We start from the raw sequence: 22,129 nt of genomic DNA, 5'->3' as shown, positions 1-22,129 counted from the left end.
AAAATGTTATTTGCCTTAGATTATTATTGTTTTATATTTTATTATTTATATTGGTCTGTTGCCATGATGGAAATTGATAATCTGAAACAACACAACCTAAATAGTAAGAACCCATTTCCAGATGGTGGTGCTGTCAGAGGATTTGTGCTCTTAACTCACTATTGATCACATTTTTGTTTTTGTAAAAATATTTGAAGACAAAATCTAAAAAGACAACCCTTTTTTTCCCGTCATTGCTTAATTTCGCAGCTGCTGGATGGCATCCACGTTGCTGCTTGATTGAAGTTATAATTATGATTAGATATACTCAAAGAATCATCACTATGCTTTCACCTGTGAGCAGCGCCTTACATCTCCTGATTACACACGAGACTCATTAGCTCCGATAATTTGTTAATTTTCATTATACCTTACGATAAAGAACTAGCTTCTAGTTGTGTCTCGAACCTCACGGAGCAGATCCCCGCGTTGGTTTGTAAATCTGTTCATATGAGACGTGGCATTATTTTGCATTCAAAGACATTCTGCTGCACTGACATTATGAAAAAGGTACAGATATGATTGGCACAGCAAACCAGGAGCAATCTGATAAATGCTGTTTCCTTGGTTGTGTCATCCTGCTTAGTGGGAAAGGAAACTGCCAGAGTAAATGCTGTCAAAGAATCTACCTGCAGCAGCTGAGGGAATCTGCACAATAGGATTCTCCGGGAGGCTAAACTCCACCGTCTCCAGTGACGGCTGCCTTTGCCTGCCATTTCATTTTCTTGACTGTGGAGAGAGTATATATATTTATATATATAAATATAAAAAGAGAGACTTCCTCTCACCCCAGTGCTTTGTCACAATCCTTCAGAAGCCAACTTTTTTTTTTCTCTCTCTCTCCAGCCTGAAAAGAAGCTGCGATATAAATAAATAACTCTCCTCCACACAACAGTGAAAAACCGCAGGGCCTCCCTCTGGAGTGCTCAGTGGCAGTTTAAAAGCCTGTTGTTCTCTTATTCATAGAAGCAGTTCTCGTAGGTCGTTTTGAAATGTTGTACATGACCTCCTGACTCTGATAGCTGGTGTTTCCCTGTAGCCACAACTTGTCTTTATGATACTCGGGCTTGTGTCAGAAAGGAAATGCCTGGAGCTCATATATGCAGCATGACTGACACGGGTCAAATACTATTCAGACGTAATGTTTCTAGATGTTTGTTGAGCTAAATTAATCCGGAGCAGCAGAGACTTCTCAGACAATGCTGTCAGTGTTTATAAGGATTCTGAAACAACTTGCACTTCCCGTGTGGACAACGTCATGCGAATTATTATTGTCAGCTTTTTCTTTTTAGCTGCTCGGGAAATCATCTACGCAGCTGGTGTTGTTGTAAGAAAAATCATAAGAGATACGAAGACAGTGAGAATAATCCCTGTGAAATACTTACGTCAGTTACATATAGTTGGTTCAGATATCTGATCTCTGAACACATGAAACTGAGAAGAAGCTTTTTTGGAACTGGAATAATGTCTCCTCTCCTCTCCTCTCCTCTCCTCTCCTCTCCTCTCCTCTCCTCTCCTCTCCTCTCCTCTCCTCTCTCTGCCCTCTGTATTCAGGTTACAACTGTATTCAGCTGATGGCTATCATGGAGCATGCCTACTATGCAAGCTTTGGATATCAGGTCACAAGTTTCTTTGCTGCTTCAAGGTAAAAAAAAAGTGAGATGTATATGTTTTGTACGAGCTAACTTGAAACTTACTTGCTGTTGTTGTGCTAAAGAAAATGCAAAAAAAATAATAATGTGTGTGAAGAATTTCATACATTCAATACTATTTATAATCCCCCGAAAAAACGTTCGCATTAGCCATTCAATTTATTTGCATACTATAATTACCTGCCTGTGTTGTAGTTGTCATTGTTAGTGGCAGTGTCTGCCACTCCTCTGCGTTAATCAAGCGATTTCAAGAAGACGCTTGATTAAAACGAGCCGGTGTGCATGTCGCATAATGTGGGAGGCAATATTCACTCATCGTGACTTCCGTATTACCGCGCTGAAAGATATTGTCGACTGTTTATTTTAGTTGTTTTTATGCCAACAAAAGTGATGCGGTAAATCCTCTCAGCCCACGTTTGTTGCTCCCAGCGGTCAATACACAATACACATTTCTAATTGAACTCCTCGACCTGTGTTTTTCGAGACCGAACATAAAAATCCATTACATACTCACCCTCGTGCTGACGGAACAGTCATGTGAAGTTTGGTAGTCCACAAAACATTTCTGGGGCTTCACAGCAAACTTCACGGCAAAACTGCATTGCTGCAGTCTCCCAAAGAACTGAAGTAACTGGCTCCATACAGCTCGTCTGACGTAATCACAGTCTCCAGAAGCCCTTAGATCCTGAATTGATTTGAAAACCCGATATTCAAACCCTTTCATAAGTTGAAATCTTTACTGCTCAGCTGCAAGTGTTAGCCTGCATCCCATCTTGGTGCTCAGGCTCAAACTTGTGTCAAGGGTGTAAATAATGTCTTAAAATTTTAAAGAACTATAAGATATAGACAGGGATGAAATATTTAGTGAGCTGTCCATCCTGACATACATATACTGTACGTTGTGCTCTGTACTATAGCTTTGGGGCGTAACTGACAAGGGCTGCGTCCGTTTTCTTTTAGCTGCTGCTGGGAGCCTCCAATAAACCAACAGCAGATGATCACAGTGTTCTTGAAGACAAGTAATATACAAGGGAGTTAGCAATGTGGCTCGCTTCAAGCACATAAATGCTTTTTATATAAGAAATCAATTCTAAATGTTATAAGAAGGCAGTGCAGGCCAGCTCAAACTGGTCCAATGTGCTCTCTCCTCTTGGTCCTGGTTAATAGCTTAGCTGCAGTCTCTTAGTGTTTTTCTTTTTAACCACATAAACTTTATTCTTTGTCTTTCACATGATTTTTCTTTTGACTTGCAGTATCTGCCCTTTAATACAACTGTAAATAGACTTGGAGAAATGGTGTTTATTGGGAGGGTTGATCAGGAAGATGAAACTCAGTGAGCAACTTCACAGTTTTTAGAAATCCTCACCTCAAATCAAAGGTTAGGAAGTCTGACACCAGCAATAATCTCTCTGTAAATACATTTGCTGTTAATCCAGAGAGTGGAGGAGAGTCGTAGATAAAGGTGGACCAGTCGCAGTATTTATCTTCTTTCAGAGTCCTCCTTCTTTGAGTAGAATATAAATCCAAAGTGTAATGTATACAGTGTAATTTCACCCATGATTGATCTCTCAGTGTCATTTAAAACCTGAGCGATTGAGTAGCAGGAAACGGGTTAGGACTGTCACTTTGTGTCCTGTTCTGCATGGAAGTTGATCTTATGATAGCTGGAAGGACAGAAGGGATGTTATTGGACAATATGAGGAGTGTGTGTTTGTATGCATACATAGAGTCACTCTGTGGAGAGTCCTGAGAGTCCCACAATGTCTTCTTTATGACCCTTTTGAATAGCAGTGAAGGACTGCTGAAGAGTTAAGGTGTCATATAAAATATATCAAATAAAAGGAAGTCTTCTTGACAGCGTGGTTGAACCGGGTGATCTTCAGACGAGCGATCTAAGATGAAGATTATGAGGGAATGAAATCAAAAACTGCTCAATATTCTTGCGGTTATTTGAATCACACACTCTAATTAAAAGATATAAATTCAGCGTTCGCTCTTAAACGTGTTCTTAAGGGGAGACGCTACAGGTCGTCTTTCAGACTAGTGGAAAGAAAATGTTCCCTTCCTGTGTTTCTTTTAATTGAGATTTCCGTTCTGAACATTTATGCAAATTGGTGCAAATGTAATTACATAGTCTTATTTGCACATTTAACATGAAATATGAAAAAACTTGCTAATGCGAAAAATAATTGTCCTGATGTAAGTAATCAACTTTGAGCTTTTCGTGGTGATGCATACCTATTAGATTGGTTTGTTTTCAACCCCTCACCGATTTTGGTTTGCATGTTTCTTTTAAATGCAGAAAAGAAAATACAAAGAAGTTCTGGGGTCCAGTCTTCCTTTAAGGGTCATTTTGACATTAGGCTTTAGATTTGGGTTGAGAACTGGATCAGGTTTATGTTTATTTTGAGTTTACTACATGAATTGGAATTAGGGTAGGGCGGGGTCGGGTTGTGGTGAACTAATATTAATCTGTACGTGTGTGTGTCTGTAGTCGGTACGGTACCCCAGATGAGCTGAAGCTGCTGATCGACACGGCTCATTCGATGGGCATCATGGTGCTGCTGGACGTCGTTCACAGCCACGCCTCCAAGAACGTCGAGGACGGCCTGAACAAGTTCGACGGCTCGGACTCGTGTTTCTTTCACTCTTCACCCAGAGGGGATCACAGCCAATGGGACAGCCGACTCTTCAACTACTCCAGGTATTCTTTCCGGTCTGACACCCTTGTCAACTGCTGTACCCTCCCCCGCATTGACAGAGGGTGCAGATATATTAAGGTACATTCAAAAACCATTAAGGGTGTATTTTCTAAAGAAAGTAATAATCTCCTTTGTATTTGACAAGTATGTTTATCGAGATTGAATCATCCCACCTACACTACCTCACATCAAGACACAAGCGTCACAAGCTGTTTCTTTTTTCGCATATTTATGCATTAAGTTTATTGGCATCAAAATATGTTGTGCAATGGCGTATTTTTAGATGTTTGCTGATTACGTATGTGTCCAAGCAGGATTTTTAAATCGGTTTGATGCATTAGTATTGCAAACTGCAATTTACATTTTCAGTTTTACCAAGGTGGAAAATAAGACTGTAGGGAACACTAACAGCTGGAAGTTGTGAGAGCTGTACAGAGCATTTTTTTTAAACAAAGAGCTGTGCAATGTAATTAAATCAGAATGTTATTACTTACTGATGTGCAGTAGTGGTGAGAAGGCTCTGCAGTTTGTGTTATTAGCAGTACATCTGTAGATTTCGACACCACTCCACATTACGCTCTGGATATTTAAAGATGCTTTTGAATGTTACATATGACACTAAGCTGATTTACATCCGGCCATGGCTGCATCCGACAAATGAACGTTTGCCTTTGAAAAACAAGGTTAATAAATGAGTCTGAATTCAAAACACAAATCTATGTGCAACATATGAACAGGTTGATAAATGAGTCCCAAGGGGAGCTGACACACCACTCTTTCTATTTCCCCAGACTATATGAAGCAGCATGATGTGTTGAAGGTCAAAAGCAAGACATGATCTCAAAGTGACAGATTACATCTCTCACCAAAATGGTCATTCAGTCAGGCTCACCGTTAATCTGATATTCCTAAAGCGTAAAATGGACTGTGAGTGGTGAACTTAAGTTTCCCCAAATGCTCTTGATTTTACCTTTCACACATTTGGCAGACAGGTGTTGAATTTTAACGCATTGTGAGTAATGATTTGATGTCGCAGTGTTGGCAGGCTTTGCTCATGTTCATATTTTAAGCTAATTACAAAAGTGTGGGGGAAAACATAAAAGGCCTTCAGTCTGCAGGCAGCTTCCCGACTCTGCTGGTGCTCAGCGTACACCCAAACTATTGATTGGTGTTGTTGTAGGCCGTGTTAATTAAGTGTCTCCTCTTGCCTCTGTACCCAGAAAATGATCCCAGCGCACATTAAAGAGGAATAGGCACTGTTGGATCACTCAAATGAATTTTTTGAACTCGTTTTTGTGTGTGTGTGTCAGTGTGCAGCCATTTCCAATGCATTATACAATGTTTAGTGTCAGGCATGGGGGCAATAATAAGAGAACAAGGTTCTTCTTTCATTAGTTATTGAACTCTGCTCATATCCAAAGCACTCATTAAACACGGTGCAGACATATGCCACGACTGGGAGGCATATGAGGAGTCATTTGTAAAAGCCCAAAGGAGCTCTGCAATGTCACTGCCAGTTCATTTGTCTTCTCTGCCTCTCACAGGTTGTTTGGACGTGTCGTTCGTGTCAAGCTTTTCTCTTACTCAACACGGAAGGAAATGAACCTCAGAGGCTAGCCGCGATACTAGTGTGAAACACAGCCTGTTTTTAATCAAGCAGCCCTGCTATCAGCCATCACAGTCTGACCATGATGTTCTTATTAGGTTGACAGAGGCTGACTGATACTGGCTATCAGAGCAGATATATATTTTCCTTGTTGCTGCCTCTTCTGCTCCACTTCCACTTGTGCATCTTTATCAAAGAGCACCTTTTTTGTGTGCCTGTGTTTCTCCTCAGTTTTTCCTCATAAAACATTCAACTCACTCTGGAGAGAAATGTTGTTTAGATGGGTGCTTGCTATCCACTTCTAACCTTGAGTGCCCTTTGAGTCAAAGTGCGTGCATTCAAGGACACAAACCAAAGAGGCTTGTAAAAGCTGACACTCTAGTTGGAACTTATATTTTGTATGCTTATTAATTAGTTGATATAAAGGATAATACATGATTTGCTTTTGAGCTGAAATGTTTCAGATGCCTTGAAAAATCAAAGCATGTTTTGTTGGAATATCAGACTTTTTCAACACTAATCAGGATGTGCATTCGATGTGAATGTACAATGTGATGCACCCAGTGGCCAGCTGCTTTTGATGTGATGGGCAGAGGCTAACTATGGGAATAACTGCATTATTCGTCCACCGCTGTTTCCTTAACAAACCTTTTCAAAGACGCCAAGGTCACCTTGAGACGGTGACCGAGTGAATGGAGCTCACGATTCAGTGTGTAGAGGGCTGGCAGCCAGAGAAGCCGGGCCTTTTTTGCAGATCAGGGCCTTCAGATGTGAGAGCCCTGAGAAGCTTGATGTGGGCTAGTTCTGTAATCCCCCCACCTCTCCTAGGATCATTTGCATCCACTTTTCATCAATCTTTGTGTGGATTCTTAAGATATGAAAAAATAGGCCTAGGGCCAGTCTTTTGAACAGTCTTTTTAACTCTTCTGTGTGTTCTCATGCTGAGAAATCGGCCCCATGTTTGAGGACCAAGGAGCAATGCTTCTCTCTTTGACAAGATTATTCTGTGCATGTGATTTTTTATTATGGTCAAATATGTGTCAGTGATGTGTATGGGCCAATATAAATTGTGCATGTTTCTTTCCCTGTGACCTGCCATTCAGGACAAAAAATAGCCTGTAGGCATTCAGTTAATGAGATTAGCACTGCTTGGAGTGTTTGATTATTTTACAGTATGAAAGCTCAAGCAGGGCAGAATCAAATCATTTAGGATCGCTGATGTATAGCTCTGAATATGTTGATCAAGGTATGTTTTTTAATCCATCACTATCACCCCCATAAAAATCAGCTTATTACACGTAGGTTTCATCACTACAAGCTCCTGCTATGTATGATATTTTAGCGTTACAGTAATATTACACATGCCATGAAGAAACTTTTTATAATGTGAGATCTGTTTGCATCACTGTAGGTTTCCAGCTGTTGTGTCTACAGTGTGCGTCCGTTGTTGTGAAATTCTCAAATAACAGAACTGAACACAAGGGATGCCATGCAGGGAAGCAAAGAGTCTTCCTGCTGATCAATGACAGGTTTTTATTTTAAAGAAACAGAGCAGAAACCATCACAAAGGAAAAAAATCTATCTCTATCCCCCTTCTGAGCGTTTATGTTTTTACATACTTCTTGGACCAACTCTGGACCATCGCTGGGGCCTAGCTGCTGTCTGATCAGTCAATAAACTCACGCTTGAAATGGCAACTCGGTCCAAATTCAGTAATTTCAGTATTTAGTACCCATGAGTTATTTTCCGCTGTCCCATCAAGTCACACAGCGAGGGGAAAAGCTGTTTTTCCCCTCTGGTGAGCTTCGGCTAATGAGTTCAACTTAGCTGTAGGTGTGCATGGCGGCTGGTTGGAGCTGCCTGTAGAGCTTGCAGTAGGTGCTGGATGGAGCCAGTGGGAAGGAACGCAGCAGCTCTGCACCTTCACGCCCCTCAGCCCCTTAAAACTATCTGACTAATAGCAAAAAAAAAAGTGCCAGGGCAGTAACACGTATGTGCAAAGAGCGGTTGTTTTCTATTGATCCAAAATGGTATTATGCTTCTTAAAAAGCAATTTAATAGAAAGTAGATCACAGAGAAAATACATTTTGAGTCCTTTTCCTCTTACTTGGAGTGCTATTTATTCATCTACACTGTTTAGGTGTGAGTTGCAGAGATGTAGATATGTTTGGAGATATCGGCTGGAGAGGTATCTGCCTTCTCACGATTATAATTGCACTAGATGGCACAGAGCTTCTGGTGTTTACAGCGCCAAAGAATACAATAAAAACTCAACAGCAAAGTCTTTTTCCATAAATCAAGACCCAAACACTCAAGATAATACATAGACCTTGTTGTGAGCAGTTTCATGTACGAACTATTTTCTTTCCACCGAACCACACCGAATCATGTGCAGACGAGCGGCGTGTGCTTGTGACAGCGGGAGTAAATTGAATTATAAGTCAATAATCAGCAGATTTTATGTACTTAGTCAGTGTTGCTCTTCCTCATGATACTGACTCATAATTCCTTCCTCAGTATTACAAGATTTCTTAAGCTTTGCAGTATTTTGCCAGTCAGCGTTTCATTTACAACCACACTGAGATAGCAAACAGTTTTAGAACTGGCCTGGAATACGAGCGTGCATCCAAACCAATTCTAATGAAACGGCGCCTGCTGTGGCTCGTCCCCACTCATCTACTCTCCGAGCACAGGGGACTGTTATCCCCTCAGTAAAGCTTGTAAAGGCAGCACCCTCCCTCAAGACTGGCTGCCAAGTTTTGGCCCACCCATTTTTTGTAATTGGTTAATCCCAAGCGGTCAGTACGTTGCAACAGGATGCTGATGTTAGCCAGCCAGCTAGTCGACATTCCTATATTTGACATGATGGTTTTTTTTTTTTGTCAGAATGGTGGTAGCATAAACCCCCAAAAATAAAAAAGTAATATCAGTGATCTTTCATTGCAAGAGACATCCTGCCACTGCTAAAATTGGAGAAAACTCAGATGGATCAGAATTGGACTGCCAGAAAAAACTCTCCTGAATCCTGAAAGGCAGCGTGTACAAGGTGATACTAATTACAGGTTGCTAAACATACAAACAGTCTCAAAGGGAGCAGAATATCCATCCCAGGATGACAAGCAAACGCAGCTAGATGCCAGGCGGCCTAAAGAATGCCAGACAAATAGCAGATATCTGACACAAAGCACAGCAATCCAGGGACAGTCTGTCAGACAGCTAGATGAGAGTTTACCCTGCGTGGCAGCCAGCATCGCCAGACTGCCTGGAGGGCTGCTTAACAATGTGGTGTGAAGTATAAACATGTATTTTCGTCCACATGTCCGGCACAGAGCACACATCTGTTGTCTCTTACTGGACAGAGGCTGCACTGATGAAAGGAATGACAGCAGCTAAACATGTCTAAAATGTCTATCGTTAGATTTAAAATTATACGACATCAGCATGTCATATCCTTCAAGAATCTGTGGTGCAGTTGTGTATTTAAAATATCCACAAGCTAAATCAATAATTCCCTCACTGAATGAATGAATAGATTCAACCAAGAAACTGTGAATTTACTGCAAGTGTCACTCCCGTCAGTGTCTGTGTCCTCCACGCATTAACGGCTGCAGGGATTGGTGAAAAGTTTGAAATGCGTTAAATGAGCCACCTTATTTGTCCTTTTTGGTCCAACAAACGCGCGCCATCCATCAGGCTGTCGAGCATCGTTGTTTGAGCATCACACTTCTGGTGGAATGACCTGTCAGCTTCTTAAATTTATTTGGTCTTATCTGCAGCTTACCTGTGATGTCGTGAAAACGGGGACTTAAATCTTTCTCTCTGCCATCATGACAAGGTGCCTTGACCCCCTTATGCAAAATTGACTCGCAGAAACACAGCACGTTTGAATATCTGCTCCTCCTGCAACACAACATGAAGACCATAATGTGGGTCACAGTCAGCTGGAGGAGTAAATAAGCTCAGATAAGGAGCCGCTAAGCATGAAGCCGATGTGGGAAAAGTCTGTTGTTTGAATTGACTTGTAGTGACTTTTTCTGCAGCGTGTGCTCGGAGGTAGAACAACAACATATGATAGATTACCTTTATCTGACGCTACAAGCTGCAGTATTAGGGCCTTACTCTATTAGTGCTCTCTAACCAGGTTTTACTGTCATTGCTGAGCTTTAGCATGAGGACAGTGTAATATGCAATTCGCTTTTGTATTAGCACCACAGGCCGAGTGATAACTTCATTGAACTGCATAGATAAGCGGCGTATTGCATCGGGTATAGAGATCTACTTTCCCACTGTAATTGGACTTGATGATGAATGGCATTGTGGGTCCTAATGTGGCAGTATGGTTTCATCTTGGGCCTCTGGCTCTCACTGGCTATTATCTCCATCCCGTGAGGATACATTGTGTCTGAGCCTTTGTTGGCTCTGCGCGGTGGAGTGGAGGACCTAATCTATTTATCACAGGGTCTGCGTGACCACCCAGCCAGGCTGCTATATCGGATCATACCAGGCTCCCTTGTGCTCCTCCTCAAGGGAACGAGGAAGCGCCGATGTAACATGCAGCTTCACACCTGTCAAACAGTGCTGAGGTTGGTCATCCCCGAGGAATGGAGCACAGAAGGCAACGCATTTAAATGCATTTTGTGTCGTGGCTTACTCTGCTCCCCAAAAAAATCTGGGATTTGGGTTTTTTGCCTTAGAGGATGAAATCCTGTTGGGGCTCTCTGGGGGATAATCAATGACACGATTGAGAACAAGACTTGTTTACTGTTTGGATAGATTTTTTAACTTTGAGATGTTATTGAAGATCTGTTGAAGCATGAATCTGAGACTCCTCACTGCTTCACCAGCTTTTTGACAAGACAAAATTGCATCGTTCAAGACAAAAATGTCGAACTGCCCCTCGGTGTTGTGTTGCAACTGAAAAACAAATGGTGATTCAGAATCCAACTTTTCTAAATCAGCGTCTGGATCAGGTTTGTAAACTGCTGCTGCAGATGACGAGAACTGAAGGAAAGTGTAACTTCCCAGTTAGGTTCCAGAAGGAAGGAAACCTCATTCAATATCACATCTAACGTTTTTTAATAATTCAAATATTAATAAGGCTCAAACGGCCTATTTCAGTAGAGGTGGGTGTGAAACTCTGGAGGTCAAATTATTATTTTGTGAAGCTGTTGGTGAAAAAAGTCACCAGTATACTTAATAGATGTGCCATAGATACCACATTGCAACAAAAAAATAGAAAAAAGATTAGAGTAACGGGTATGGTTATATACAGATACACTAGACACATATCGTGGCTTCAGCAGAGGCAGCAGTTCACATCTAACCTCTGTCCCAAACACGTCAATCGCCTCACGTCAGCCGTGCTTTGCTGCTGCTTTCCGCCATGGCATCAGTGTGTACAGTGTTCTATTTGGCGCTCATTACACACACCACGTAAGGACAACCAAATCTTGAGTTTTAACTGACGTTTCCATGGCAACGCGCCGCTGAATGAGAAGAGGTGAGGTGCGTAGTGTACTTTGCCTTGAGTGGCTGTTCAGATCCAGATGACTCTCCCGTTGCTCAGTCAGGTACGGGGGACTGGGGCCATTTATGGAGTCTGCCTCTTCCAGCCTTCGCCAACACAGTCCAGCCAACAGGCACACAGAGCATTTGTATGCTGTGTAGGACACCAACAAAACACAGACGTTAAGTTAGGCTTCCATATTCAAAGAGTTTGTACATTTCACCTGTTTTTTTTTTTTGTTCCCGCCTGTTTTGTGGTACAGAAGAACCGGTCATATGTTGAAGTTGGAAGCCAGAGCGAGTAGAAGCGTATGGTTTATCTCACTTTGAAGAGAGGAGATTCAATTCCACTGCATGGTGTTTGTTTACCCAAGTGTAGCATGAAATCCTATCACTTCAAATATGCAGGGATGGGCCTGGCTGTACTAAACGCTTGCCCAGTGGTCATGCAAGTGGTCTGATGGAAATCGGAAAACTTCCCCGTGTACTGTGAGCCACTGATTTCTCATCCTGACAACTGGATACATGAAAGGCAGCATCCCCTCTATGGTGTAGTTAATGAAAACACCATCTCCTGTCACTGACACTCCATCTCCAGCATAATGGAGCTTTGGTTATCAATATGTGAATGTCCTGTAGCGGTGAAAATTAATCTCTGGTGCCTAAAGTGCATGATGAGATGTGTGAATAATTCACAGCTTCTTGTTTATCTGACCTTGAGTGTGTGTGTGTGTGTGTGTGTGTGTGTGTGTGTGTGTGTGTGTGTGTGTGTGTGTGTGTGTGTGTGTGTCTCTCTCTGTGCCTGTTGTGTGTTTTGCTAGCTGGGAAGTGTTGCGGTTCCTTCTGTCGAACCTGCGCTGGTGGATGGAGGAGTACCGCTTTGACGGCTTCCGATTTGATGGTGTTACTTCGATGCTGTACCATCACCATGGCGTCGGTAAGGCTGCCTTCGGTGCATCTCCTATTTAAAGACTGGGTTATGTGTGTAAAGCATGTCTTCCTCCTCTTCCTCGAAGCTAAGAGCGTAGCGTGCATCTACAGCCAATTGGAGTTTTGTTTATAGGTCTGTAGATGAGAGATTAAACCGCATGATGGCTGGAATCAGTCAAAGCATGATTAATTAAATAAAAAAAAACAAAAAAAACATAAGGCCAGACTAAAGTAACTTGGCTGACAAAACTGGTTATTCTTCAGTGAGGAGAGTCAATTAAATCAAGCATCGATTTCATGCTTTTCAGTGGATCAAATGTTGTTAAAAAGACAGAATAATGCACCAGTAAACGGTGGGGTAGTCAATGTGAACTTGGATGTAAACATATTTTTCCTCGCTAAAATCCACTGTGTGTATCCAGGAGGCCTGAGCTGAGGGCATTTCCATGCTCATAACAAATCAGCAAAGCCCCATTTTTGATATGTTTACATCGAAAAAGAAAATTAAAAATTTGGCATTACAAGGAAATGCACTCAGCTCAGCTGGATACACAGGATGCATTTTAGAGGGGTGTCTCTGAAAAATACCTCAAATCTAATTACAAAAACAAAATACAATTTTAAAACGCTGCACATCTAAAAATGAGATCACAGAATGTTTATGAAAAAGCAGCCCTGTCTCCTAGAAAGAAAGTTTGTATAGGCTACTACTAATTTGATTTCAGAATTATGTTAGTAAAAACTAATTGTACCTTTTATTCTGTTCAGAGACAACACATCTTTGAGTGAATTAGATACTTCAGTTGCTGTTTGTACTGTGCTAGAGCTGCAGGGAGGTAGTCGAGGTTGATGGCGGCCACATGACCCTGGTTCCAGAAAAAGTTGGGACGCTGTGTCAAACATAAGACCATAAATGTGATCATTTGCAAAACAAACTGTGTTTACTGACAACGTCGCGTTCCCGATCCCAATGTGGTAATATTCTTTACACCGTCATGTGTTTCATAAAGTGGTGAACTTCACCCCGTCCTTGCTTTTGAACAACATAAGCCTTTCAAGGATGCCACTTTTATACCCAATCACAACACTATCACCTGTTACAAACGAACATGTTACCTGTGTTTTATGAGCCTTCCACAACTTTCCCCGGTGCCCCTGTGTCACAAAGATCAGTAAGCTTCAATGTGGTAAAACATATATATAAGATATAAGATATAACAATATATCTTCATATCTATCAACTAAGTATCCGTCAAAAATGATTAGCAAATTATCACATTCTTTTTTATTAATGTTTTACAAAGTGTATGCTTGTATTTTTATTATTTTTTAAAATTGTATTATGATATTGCTGCGGTATGTCATCACCAATATAATTCTTATTCATTTACTCTGTACTCAGTTCTGACTTGTAAATGAAATGTGGGCTGACATATAGAGTACTAAAACTGTGTCAGAATCAAAAACCAAAAATTCTAAACCTAACAAGAGGGTACAAAAAAGGATTTGCAGTAGCCACTACCAGTCTATAGTATGTTATAGTATCTCAAGAATCTTAAAAGTTCTATGGAGTTACATTACAAGTTGATAATAAGTCAATAACTTGTTTTTGGCATTAGTTTCTCACCTGAAACATGAGCTACAAAAAACCAATCACATTTACGGCTCCAGGACTGTTGGGAAATATGTCAAAGAAATAAAGTGAAAACATTTGCAGTACTCACTTGGAAAAAAAAAAAAGAAAAAAAAAGTGAGAAATGAAGGATTTTAGATGTTCGGGTGGAAAACATGATGAGTGTTGACTGTGTGGGTGTTTACTCCTCAGGCACCGGCTTCTCAGGGGACTACAGCGAGTACTTTGGCCTACAGGTGGACGAGGACTCTTTGGTTTACCTGATGCTTGCCAATCACATCCTTCATACCCTTTATCCCAGCTGCATCACTGTTGCAGAGGTAAAAACACACTCGACCACGCACACACACCTTCGGCATCCTCTTACTTTGCAATGACACTGCCCACAGCTATTATTAATTAAAAGCACTTATTTGTTAGGCATAGCTTACTTAGGTATTCATTGGTGTAATTAAGAAGTAATGCAAAAGGAAATGGGATGTCACTCTTTTTTGGCCCGTGGTATAGGATTTTCAGGCCTCGATATGCGAGTTGTGGGGTGGTATTGATGTGATCTCAGCGGCGTTCTGGGAAATAAACCTGCGCACACACGATATGAAACAATGTGACTTCTCTGCAGGATGTGTCAGGGATGCCTGCTCTCTGCAGAGAAGTGCAGGAGGGAGGACTTGGTTTTGATTACCGTCTGGCTATGGCCATTCCTGACAAGTGGATTCAGGTAAGACGATTAAGTTCTTTTAAATCTACCCTTTTTTTTTTTTTTATTGTGCCCTTCTTTTCCCCAGAAACTTTTACGCTCGCGCCGTGGGCCCGACACTCACACGGAAACTTCTGCACAAGCCACACGAGAAAACCGAAAGCGTTTACTTTCAAAACAGGGATGAAAGACAAAGGCAGTGACAGGGCATGTTAGGAGGCATTAAACACTCTTGTGCTATATTACAGCTGAGCCTGTTGCTAAGCCGTTGAGCCTTTTAAGAGGCTTTCAAGTGTAGAACTTGTGTAGCTACATAGTGACACAAGGATCATGCCCTGTGTTTTCCTGGAGGAACCTGCACACTGCTGTATTTTTATATAACAGGAAATTGGAATAGGACTGCAGGATATGCAGAAAAAGTCATATTGCAGTTATTTTGACAGATATTACAATTGCAGCATCTCTGCAGCACTACAGCGCTTTACCTTAACTTTCAACTCTACAGTATTTTACCTCGACTAAAAAACTGCAGCTTCTTTAATTTGGATATTGTGTTTGGCCATCGTGCTTTTTTTTATATAATATTTTGATTCATTTTCTTTTCCTTAATCAGGCTGATCCTGAAATTTACAAGTTCTCAGTTTTTACACTCAGTTCTTAGTTCTTATTTACACTCAGTGACAAGATAAGCTACAGTGGCCTGCACAATGCATTTAATTGCTACTCATTAGAATAGTCTTGGGTAAAGCTTATCTTTGTGAAGATCAGCGCAAATACATCACAAAGTATATTTACTATAAGTTACAAACATTTGCTCATCAAATGTATAAACAATAAAATACAAAGTGCTGGTAGAGGAATACAAATAATATGATACTTCAAAATACAAAAGTACACTCCATACAGACTTTTACTGATGCGGATCTGACCTTACCCCTCTAACATTGAGAAGATTGGCTCTGCTAATTTGCTACATCATCGACTCGAAGCAGCCAATCAGGATCTATCTTGGTGTCTAACAGCCAATCTGAAGCCACAGTGATGCGGTTCTTTCAGCTGACGATTGTGCTTAACCGAATTGTTTCTAAGTTGTTTGTCGAGTTTAAACCTGGGGATATAAAATGACATGTTGAATAATGAATTAGAAGTATTTCAAATAAGCAAATACATGCTCTTAAAGTATTGAACTACAAGATAAACCTTGTTTTTTTCTTCAAGGCCAAATTCACATTTTAACACATTTGATTGAAACTTTTGGCTTAGTTTTCACAGTGTTTCTTAATGCTGTGCCAAAATCTCTGGTAATATAAAAAAAAAAAACATTAAATGGATATACTGCCTTTCTCCTTCTCTAACTCTTTAGTAAGTTAATTAGTAGTGTGTTGTATTAGATTGTATTATATTTTCTGGTCAATTTAAAGTCGTCCACATTGATTGCTGGCTGATCTTTTGTTTTGCTTTTGTACTTTTTTTTTTACCACAACACTAAATTAGAAGAATTTATTGTGTGTGTAACAGAGTTTTTCCACAATCTGCTGGTTTATTTGGAAACTTTAATTTTCTTGCAGCCTTTACACTTAAAACAGCAGCTCGTGGTGTTTTACACAGAATTATACACAAACAATTTAAATTCCAATAAAACAGAGTGGAATTATATCAAACTTTGTATTGAGCCGAATAAAATCACATTTACCAAGTGGATAGAAGGACTAAAGTGATGATAAAATGTATTGTCAAATTATCGGTATTCTCGTTCCATAAAACGTGTAACCATGAACATGTTTCTACAGTCATAAAGTCACACTCACAGTGAGACACAGAAGGTCACAAACATTTCTATTTGCTCTCATGAATGTGGTCTAAAGTGTTAAGAGTGCACTTGAGTCGTGTTTTTCCACCCGGAGCTGCGAGCAGGTTTTTTTTTTTTTCTATCAAACTCAAGAACTTCTTTGTGCTTTTTCTAAAGCAGTGCTAATTTATTTTTCTTTTTTCCCTCCTTAATCCTACCTTCTGCGCGAACAGGAAGGTCATTATTTATCCCTTCAAACACAGTTATGAATAAATGATGGAAGAGACATAATTGTTATTGAAAATAAAAGCAATAAAAGCAAAAGAAAGACCAGCTTTAGTATTCTAACGTGAAGGTCATCGAGTCACTAATCCAAGCAGAAATTTCTTTTGTGGTGTTTTTTTTTTTTTTTTTTCCTTAAATGGAGCATTTGAATAGGCCAACAGTCACCTTTACATTTCACTCTGATTCATTATTCACTGTGAAATGTCTGTCCTTGGGGCAGCTTTTTATGATATCAAAGCAAAGGTTATTTTTTTCCTGCTTGAACTCAATGCTCTGTAGAAATTTCCTAACCAGTTAGACAATCTGAACAGTTGAAGATCTGAAACACAAACACAAATTCTCTCCCCCGTAGGGTCATCGCCCCGCACTCATACACAAGTGCAGAGGTTAATTTCACCCATAATGAATTACAAGAAAAAAGAAGGTCAATTATTTTCTCTCTCAACACTAGGGACAGTAAGCTGTGAAGAAATAGAAAATATCATTTTTTTTTCAATTGAAACGATGGAATTCCCATGAATAAATTTCAGGAAACATTGACAGAGCGTGACCGTTTATAGTCCTAAAATTCAGACATTCATGAGTCCCTTCACCAGATCTCTGATGTTTCTTTAAGCTCCAATGAATTTTTACATTTTACAGTGTAATTTTTGTGTGAGGTTTAATGTGGTAAAGATGTGTTCAGTTGTGGAGATTATCATACAAAACAAACTAAAGAGAGTGTGTGTGTGTGTGTGTGTGTGTGTGTGTGTGTGTGTGTGTGTGTGTGTGTGTGTGTAGGTGTGTGTGTGTGTATGTGTGTGTGTGTGGTCTTTGTTTAGTGTGTTCCAAGTTTTCCAAGTTCCGTGGGATAAGGTTGAAACTCTGAGGGGAGTTTTGTCCTCTTGTCCTTCAAAACAACATCGTCATTCTACTTAAAGATGAAATGTGACTTTGGAAACCAATGTAGATGAGCTTTCACTGAAAACAAAATATGAAAATGAAAATAAAAATTTAAATAGAGGGTAGGGAGGTTGCTGTCAACCAACTGCAAATTACGACTTTAAACGTTTCCATTCTAGGGTTGAATTTCTTTCGTTATTTTGAATTTAAATTGCCTCTCCACCATCTCAACACAGGTATTTGTGATTTCATTTATATTCAATGAGTAACAATTAAAAAAGTAATAATTGTTTAACATGTTCACTTCACTTTTGGTCATACTGAGGAACACCTCGTTTGTAAGAGTGAAGTTTTGTGGGTAAATGTCCTGACTACTCAGTTTTTGGGCTCGTTCAGTGTTTCCTGAAGGTTAGAGAATAGAATAGAATGCCTTTATTGTCACTGTACACATGTACGATGAGATTAAAAGGCAAACCTGCTTGCTGCTCTGTTGTATGTCATTCTTAAACTTCTTACATAATTGACACAAACACTTTATTTGGGTAAACATTGTGGAAGAAATAGGGTAAATAGGGAGAAATGCACCATGTACCAGATATCACCATGAAACTTCCCTTATTGATTACTTACATTTAGAGGGTTACTTTTACACAAAAACATATAGTATCTGTCTCCAGTACAAATAAAATAAGAGCTCTAAACTACATTTAGCATATGAAATATGTCATTACCTGGGCCGACAAGTTGCGAAAAAATGAAGATGGCGACAGTGATGGTCGACCTCAGTCTGATACAGGTGAGAACAAAAACAGTAGCTTTAATTTTAAAAGGGTAACTTTACAAAAACTATTTAAAGGTACACTATCTGGTTTTGGAGAACTCAGAGTTTTTAAGATTTAGAATATCAACGAGGTTCAATTATTTATTCCCTAACTATTAAACAAGCTGTTCTCAGGAAAATAAGGTCCCAGAACACTGTTTGAAGCTAGAAAAGGTGGCAGGGTCCGCCACATATAAACAAGGTCAAACTGTATGAAATAGTGTCGTCTTTTAAGGTCAGTTTGTTGAGGCGTTAAAAAAAAAAGATAAATCTTTTGTCCTCTGATTAGAATCTCTTCCCAGAAACCACACAGTGCACATGTAATGTTTCCACTGAAAGTGACTGAGTTCTTCCCATCACTAATCATTACTGGCAAACAGAATAACACCATCATTCTGTGATGTGTTACCACCCAGGGCTGCTTCAGACTGGATGGGAAATTCTGGGTGCCAAATATTCCCCGTCCTTCGACAACAACTGTTGAAGCACCCTTTAGCTCGCCACTTCAGCCCAAACTGCCACTGACAGAGTACTTAATGGCTCACAATGGGAAAACATTGTTTATAACTGTGCAGCCATCAGGTTTCAAAGTCCACAAGTGTGCGATGTTGAAGCTGAGCAGCACAGGGAAAGTGCATGCATGCCGAGCCATCCATCCGAAGATAAATAAAGGCTATTATATATTTTTTTTATCTGGAATGTGTTTTTTCCGTCTGTCCGTCTGTTCTGATGGCATCGACATCTCCCCGTTCATGGGCAGACAACATCTCTCAGGCCAAGCCTTTTTTCAGCCTCGTTTTGGAGCGAGGTTTGCCTCTTCATGAGAATAGACATAACGTGCTTGAGTCATAATTTATTGTCTCGGTGTCCGTGGTGTTTCCTCAAAGCCCATATTAATAAAAATGCCACCATTCATTGTCAGCATGCGACTGAAGCTAGCAAATATTACTTCAGAAAGTACATTTGTAGGGAAGCAGACAGGCAGCAGGTTATCTCAGGGGATGTGTCAGTCTGTTTGGGTTGGCTGGTGGATGAATGTGGATTGTTTGCTGTCCTCTCTCTCTGTGTGTGTGTGTGTGTGTGTGTGTGTGTGTGTGTGTCTGCGTGTTTGTGCATGTTTAGAGCGAGTATAGGCCTTTTCTTGTTTGATATTTGAGGGAAAATGCTGTTTGTGGAATGCCTAAAGAGGTTATCTGTTGTAAGATTCATGAAACGCTGTGCCTTTTTATCCACTAGCCCACACTCAAACTTACTGTATATTTACCCATATTTTGGCGAAAAATCGAAGCAGAGTGTGTGACCTCGGCGCCGCATGCGTCCTCTTGCGCTACGGTTTCTTGTGTTTCTCGATGGGGGAAGTCTATGCATCGTTAATCAAGTCTGTCTCTCACAGCGGTGGGTTTTACTCAGTAGCGAGGATGGAGGGAGGAGAGGCAAGGAGCAGAGCGAGGAGAGGAGGAGGAGAGAGATAGTCCCAGACTTGACCTTCCTCGTTGATGCTTGCAATAGCTGTGCGACAGGCAGCGCTGCACCGCTGAGACGCAGCCTGCTTCGCAGTTACCAGAGTTTTCACAGGATTATCCTCGGGACGCCTCTGGAGAGGTTGTTGCTGCCTTTCACTTTTCAAACAATATTGCTTGCGATGCAATATTCGTTTAGGTATTGTTGCTTTCCGGTGGAGGAGCGACGGCATGTGAATTATAAAAGCTGGAGAAGGACAAGTTGAGCGGTGAATTTCATGTATTTCTGTGCAGGGCAGCATTCATATGAACATGCCTTGGTATAGTCAGTGAAGTGCACTCAGGGCTAGCCTTGCCTCTTCTCACAGAGTGTCAATTAGGGAGGGATTTGAATGGACTGAAGTGGAGCCTCCAGTGAGGTGTGTGTTGCAGAGAGGGAGACATGGAGTGGGGAGGGCGGGCAGACAGACAGACACATAGACAGACAGACACACAGACAGACAGACAGGAAGAAACACAAGGAAGGATAGACAAAGAGACGGAACAACGGGGCTCTGAGCTTATTTATAGATTCACATGTGTGCACCAATGAGTCTCTCTCGGTTCCTCCAGCGGGGACTCACACTGCGTTTCGTCCTCAGCATGACTGATTGATATGACTCATTTACTGGCTGCAGACGCCTGTTAGGACCAACAGGCTGTGAAAAATTAAGATATCCTAATGAGAGGACCAGATAAGGCGCAAAGCACAAGTTTGGATGATTCGATCCGATTATAACCATAAAATGCTGTCACTCCTAATGGATAATGTTACAAAAGCCCTCTAATTTAACAAGCACCCTTCCCTCCAGCTACAATAGATTGAGATGTAATTGAAACAATTAGAGGCGGAGGAGGTAGAGGGCTCAGTGGTCGAGGCTAGGATAAGAGAAGAAGATGCAGAGTATTCTCCAGCATCCCTCTGCTTCTCTCAGCTCTTCAACGTGAATGACCTCCGAGTCAATTGTGCCGATTTTTTTTTTGTTTCCGTTCCTCCATTTTATTTTAATTGAATGAAAATATCAGTGTGCGCAGCTCTCTCCTCATTAATTTCAGGGGGAAAAATCCATTTCTGGTCCTCGTACTTTGCTCCGTCCATCATAACTGGAAACACTTTCAATTAGCATGACTTAATACGACTTAGGCTGCCGGCCAGCAGTAATGGACTGCAGCTTGTTTATGTAAACATGTCAGCGACTCTTTCGCCAGCATTTAAAGGCCGCCCACTCTGTTTGACCCCCCCTGGCCAGTGTCACTAGTTCTTGCCTTTTTTTAACTGCAGCGTTTCAGCTTCATCCTGCTTTATTACGTTCGCTAATTGCACTCAAAGGCCTCCCTTGTGTGGTGTTAACTGACCGAGACGCTGCAGTTTTCTTCATAAAGGCGTCTTTAAATGAAAACTGTGAAGCGAGGTGGGGAGTGTCTTACCGCTGAGCGAAGCCTCTGGCAGAGACAGACATCTGCGTGGGCAAAAAAAAATCATTAATTTCCCAAAACTGTGAAATATATAGGCATTAGCTTGATCCATGGGATTGAGTGTTGCACACCTTCGTTTTCTCTGCTCATCTCCGGGGGCGGCGCTGCGTGTGTGAGGAGAGGATGTCCCCATAGCAACGCAAACTCAAACACAGTTCCAGGAGTTGTGTTTGCAAAGACAGTAGAAGCAGGATGCTCGGGCCAGCCAGCGAATGTAAAAACACCGGCTTTACACCGAACATATCTCTGCCTCCGAGTCCTTCCCAGCACCATGTGAGAGGCTCTTGAATCAGTCACAGCATGTCAGTGACAGCGAGATGACCTCATCCAGCACTGCAAGATTTTTTTTTTTTTATTATTATTACTATTTTTTTTTTTATTATTTTATTTCTGGCTCTGCCTAATTAATCTGGGCACTCTGGTTGGCTCCTGACAGCAGGCTTGTAAAGTAAGATTTGTGCACTGCTCATTATCATTGATGAAGTGGAGTGTCACTGGTGCCAGGAAGCTCGGCTGGTCGGGGCTGATGTGGGTGAGCTGGTGGTAGAGAAGTCGTCAACCCAGTCACTCCTGTCTGCGCTCCGACAGTCCCACTCCCAGATTAATTGCTCCCA

The 22,129-nt window shown here is 41.1% G+C and overlaps 1 protein-coding gene across 1 annotated transcript in view; it reads left to right on the top strand.

Moving 5' to 3' along the window:
* gbe1b (glucan (1,4-alpha-), branching enzyme 1b) overlaps positions 1 to 22,129 on the top strand; it is an 89,428-nt gene that overhangs the window by 20,086 nt on the left and 47,213 nt on the right. Inside the window, exons 6-10 of the mRNA XM_030399161.1 lie at positions 1,594 to 1,684; positions 4,186 to 4,395; positions 12,326 to 12,441; positions 14,260 to 14,387; positions 14,687 to 14,785. Of these exons, the coding sequence (XP_030255021.1) occupies positions 1,594 to 1,684; positions 4,186 to 4,395; positions 12,326 to 12,441; positions 14,260 to 14,387; positions 14,687 to 14,785 (644 nt within the window). The remainder of the gene's footprint in view (positions 1 to 1,593; positions 1,685 to 4,185; positions 4,396 to 12,325; positions 12,442 to 14,259; positions 14,388 to 14,686; positions 14,786 to 22,129) is intronic.

The sequence above is a fragment of the Sparus aurata genome, chromosome 2 (assembly GCF_900880675.1).
Source record: "Sparus aurata chromosome 2, fSpaAur1.1, whole genome shotgun sequence".
NCBI classification, from domain to species: domain Eukaryota; kingdom Metazoa; phylum Chordata; class Actinopteri; order Spariformes; family Sparidae; genus Sparus; species Sparus aurata.
The sequence above is the reverse complement of the archived record's forward strand: the minus strand, read 5'-3'. Positions and strand labels throughout refer to the sequence as shown.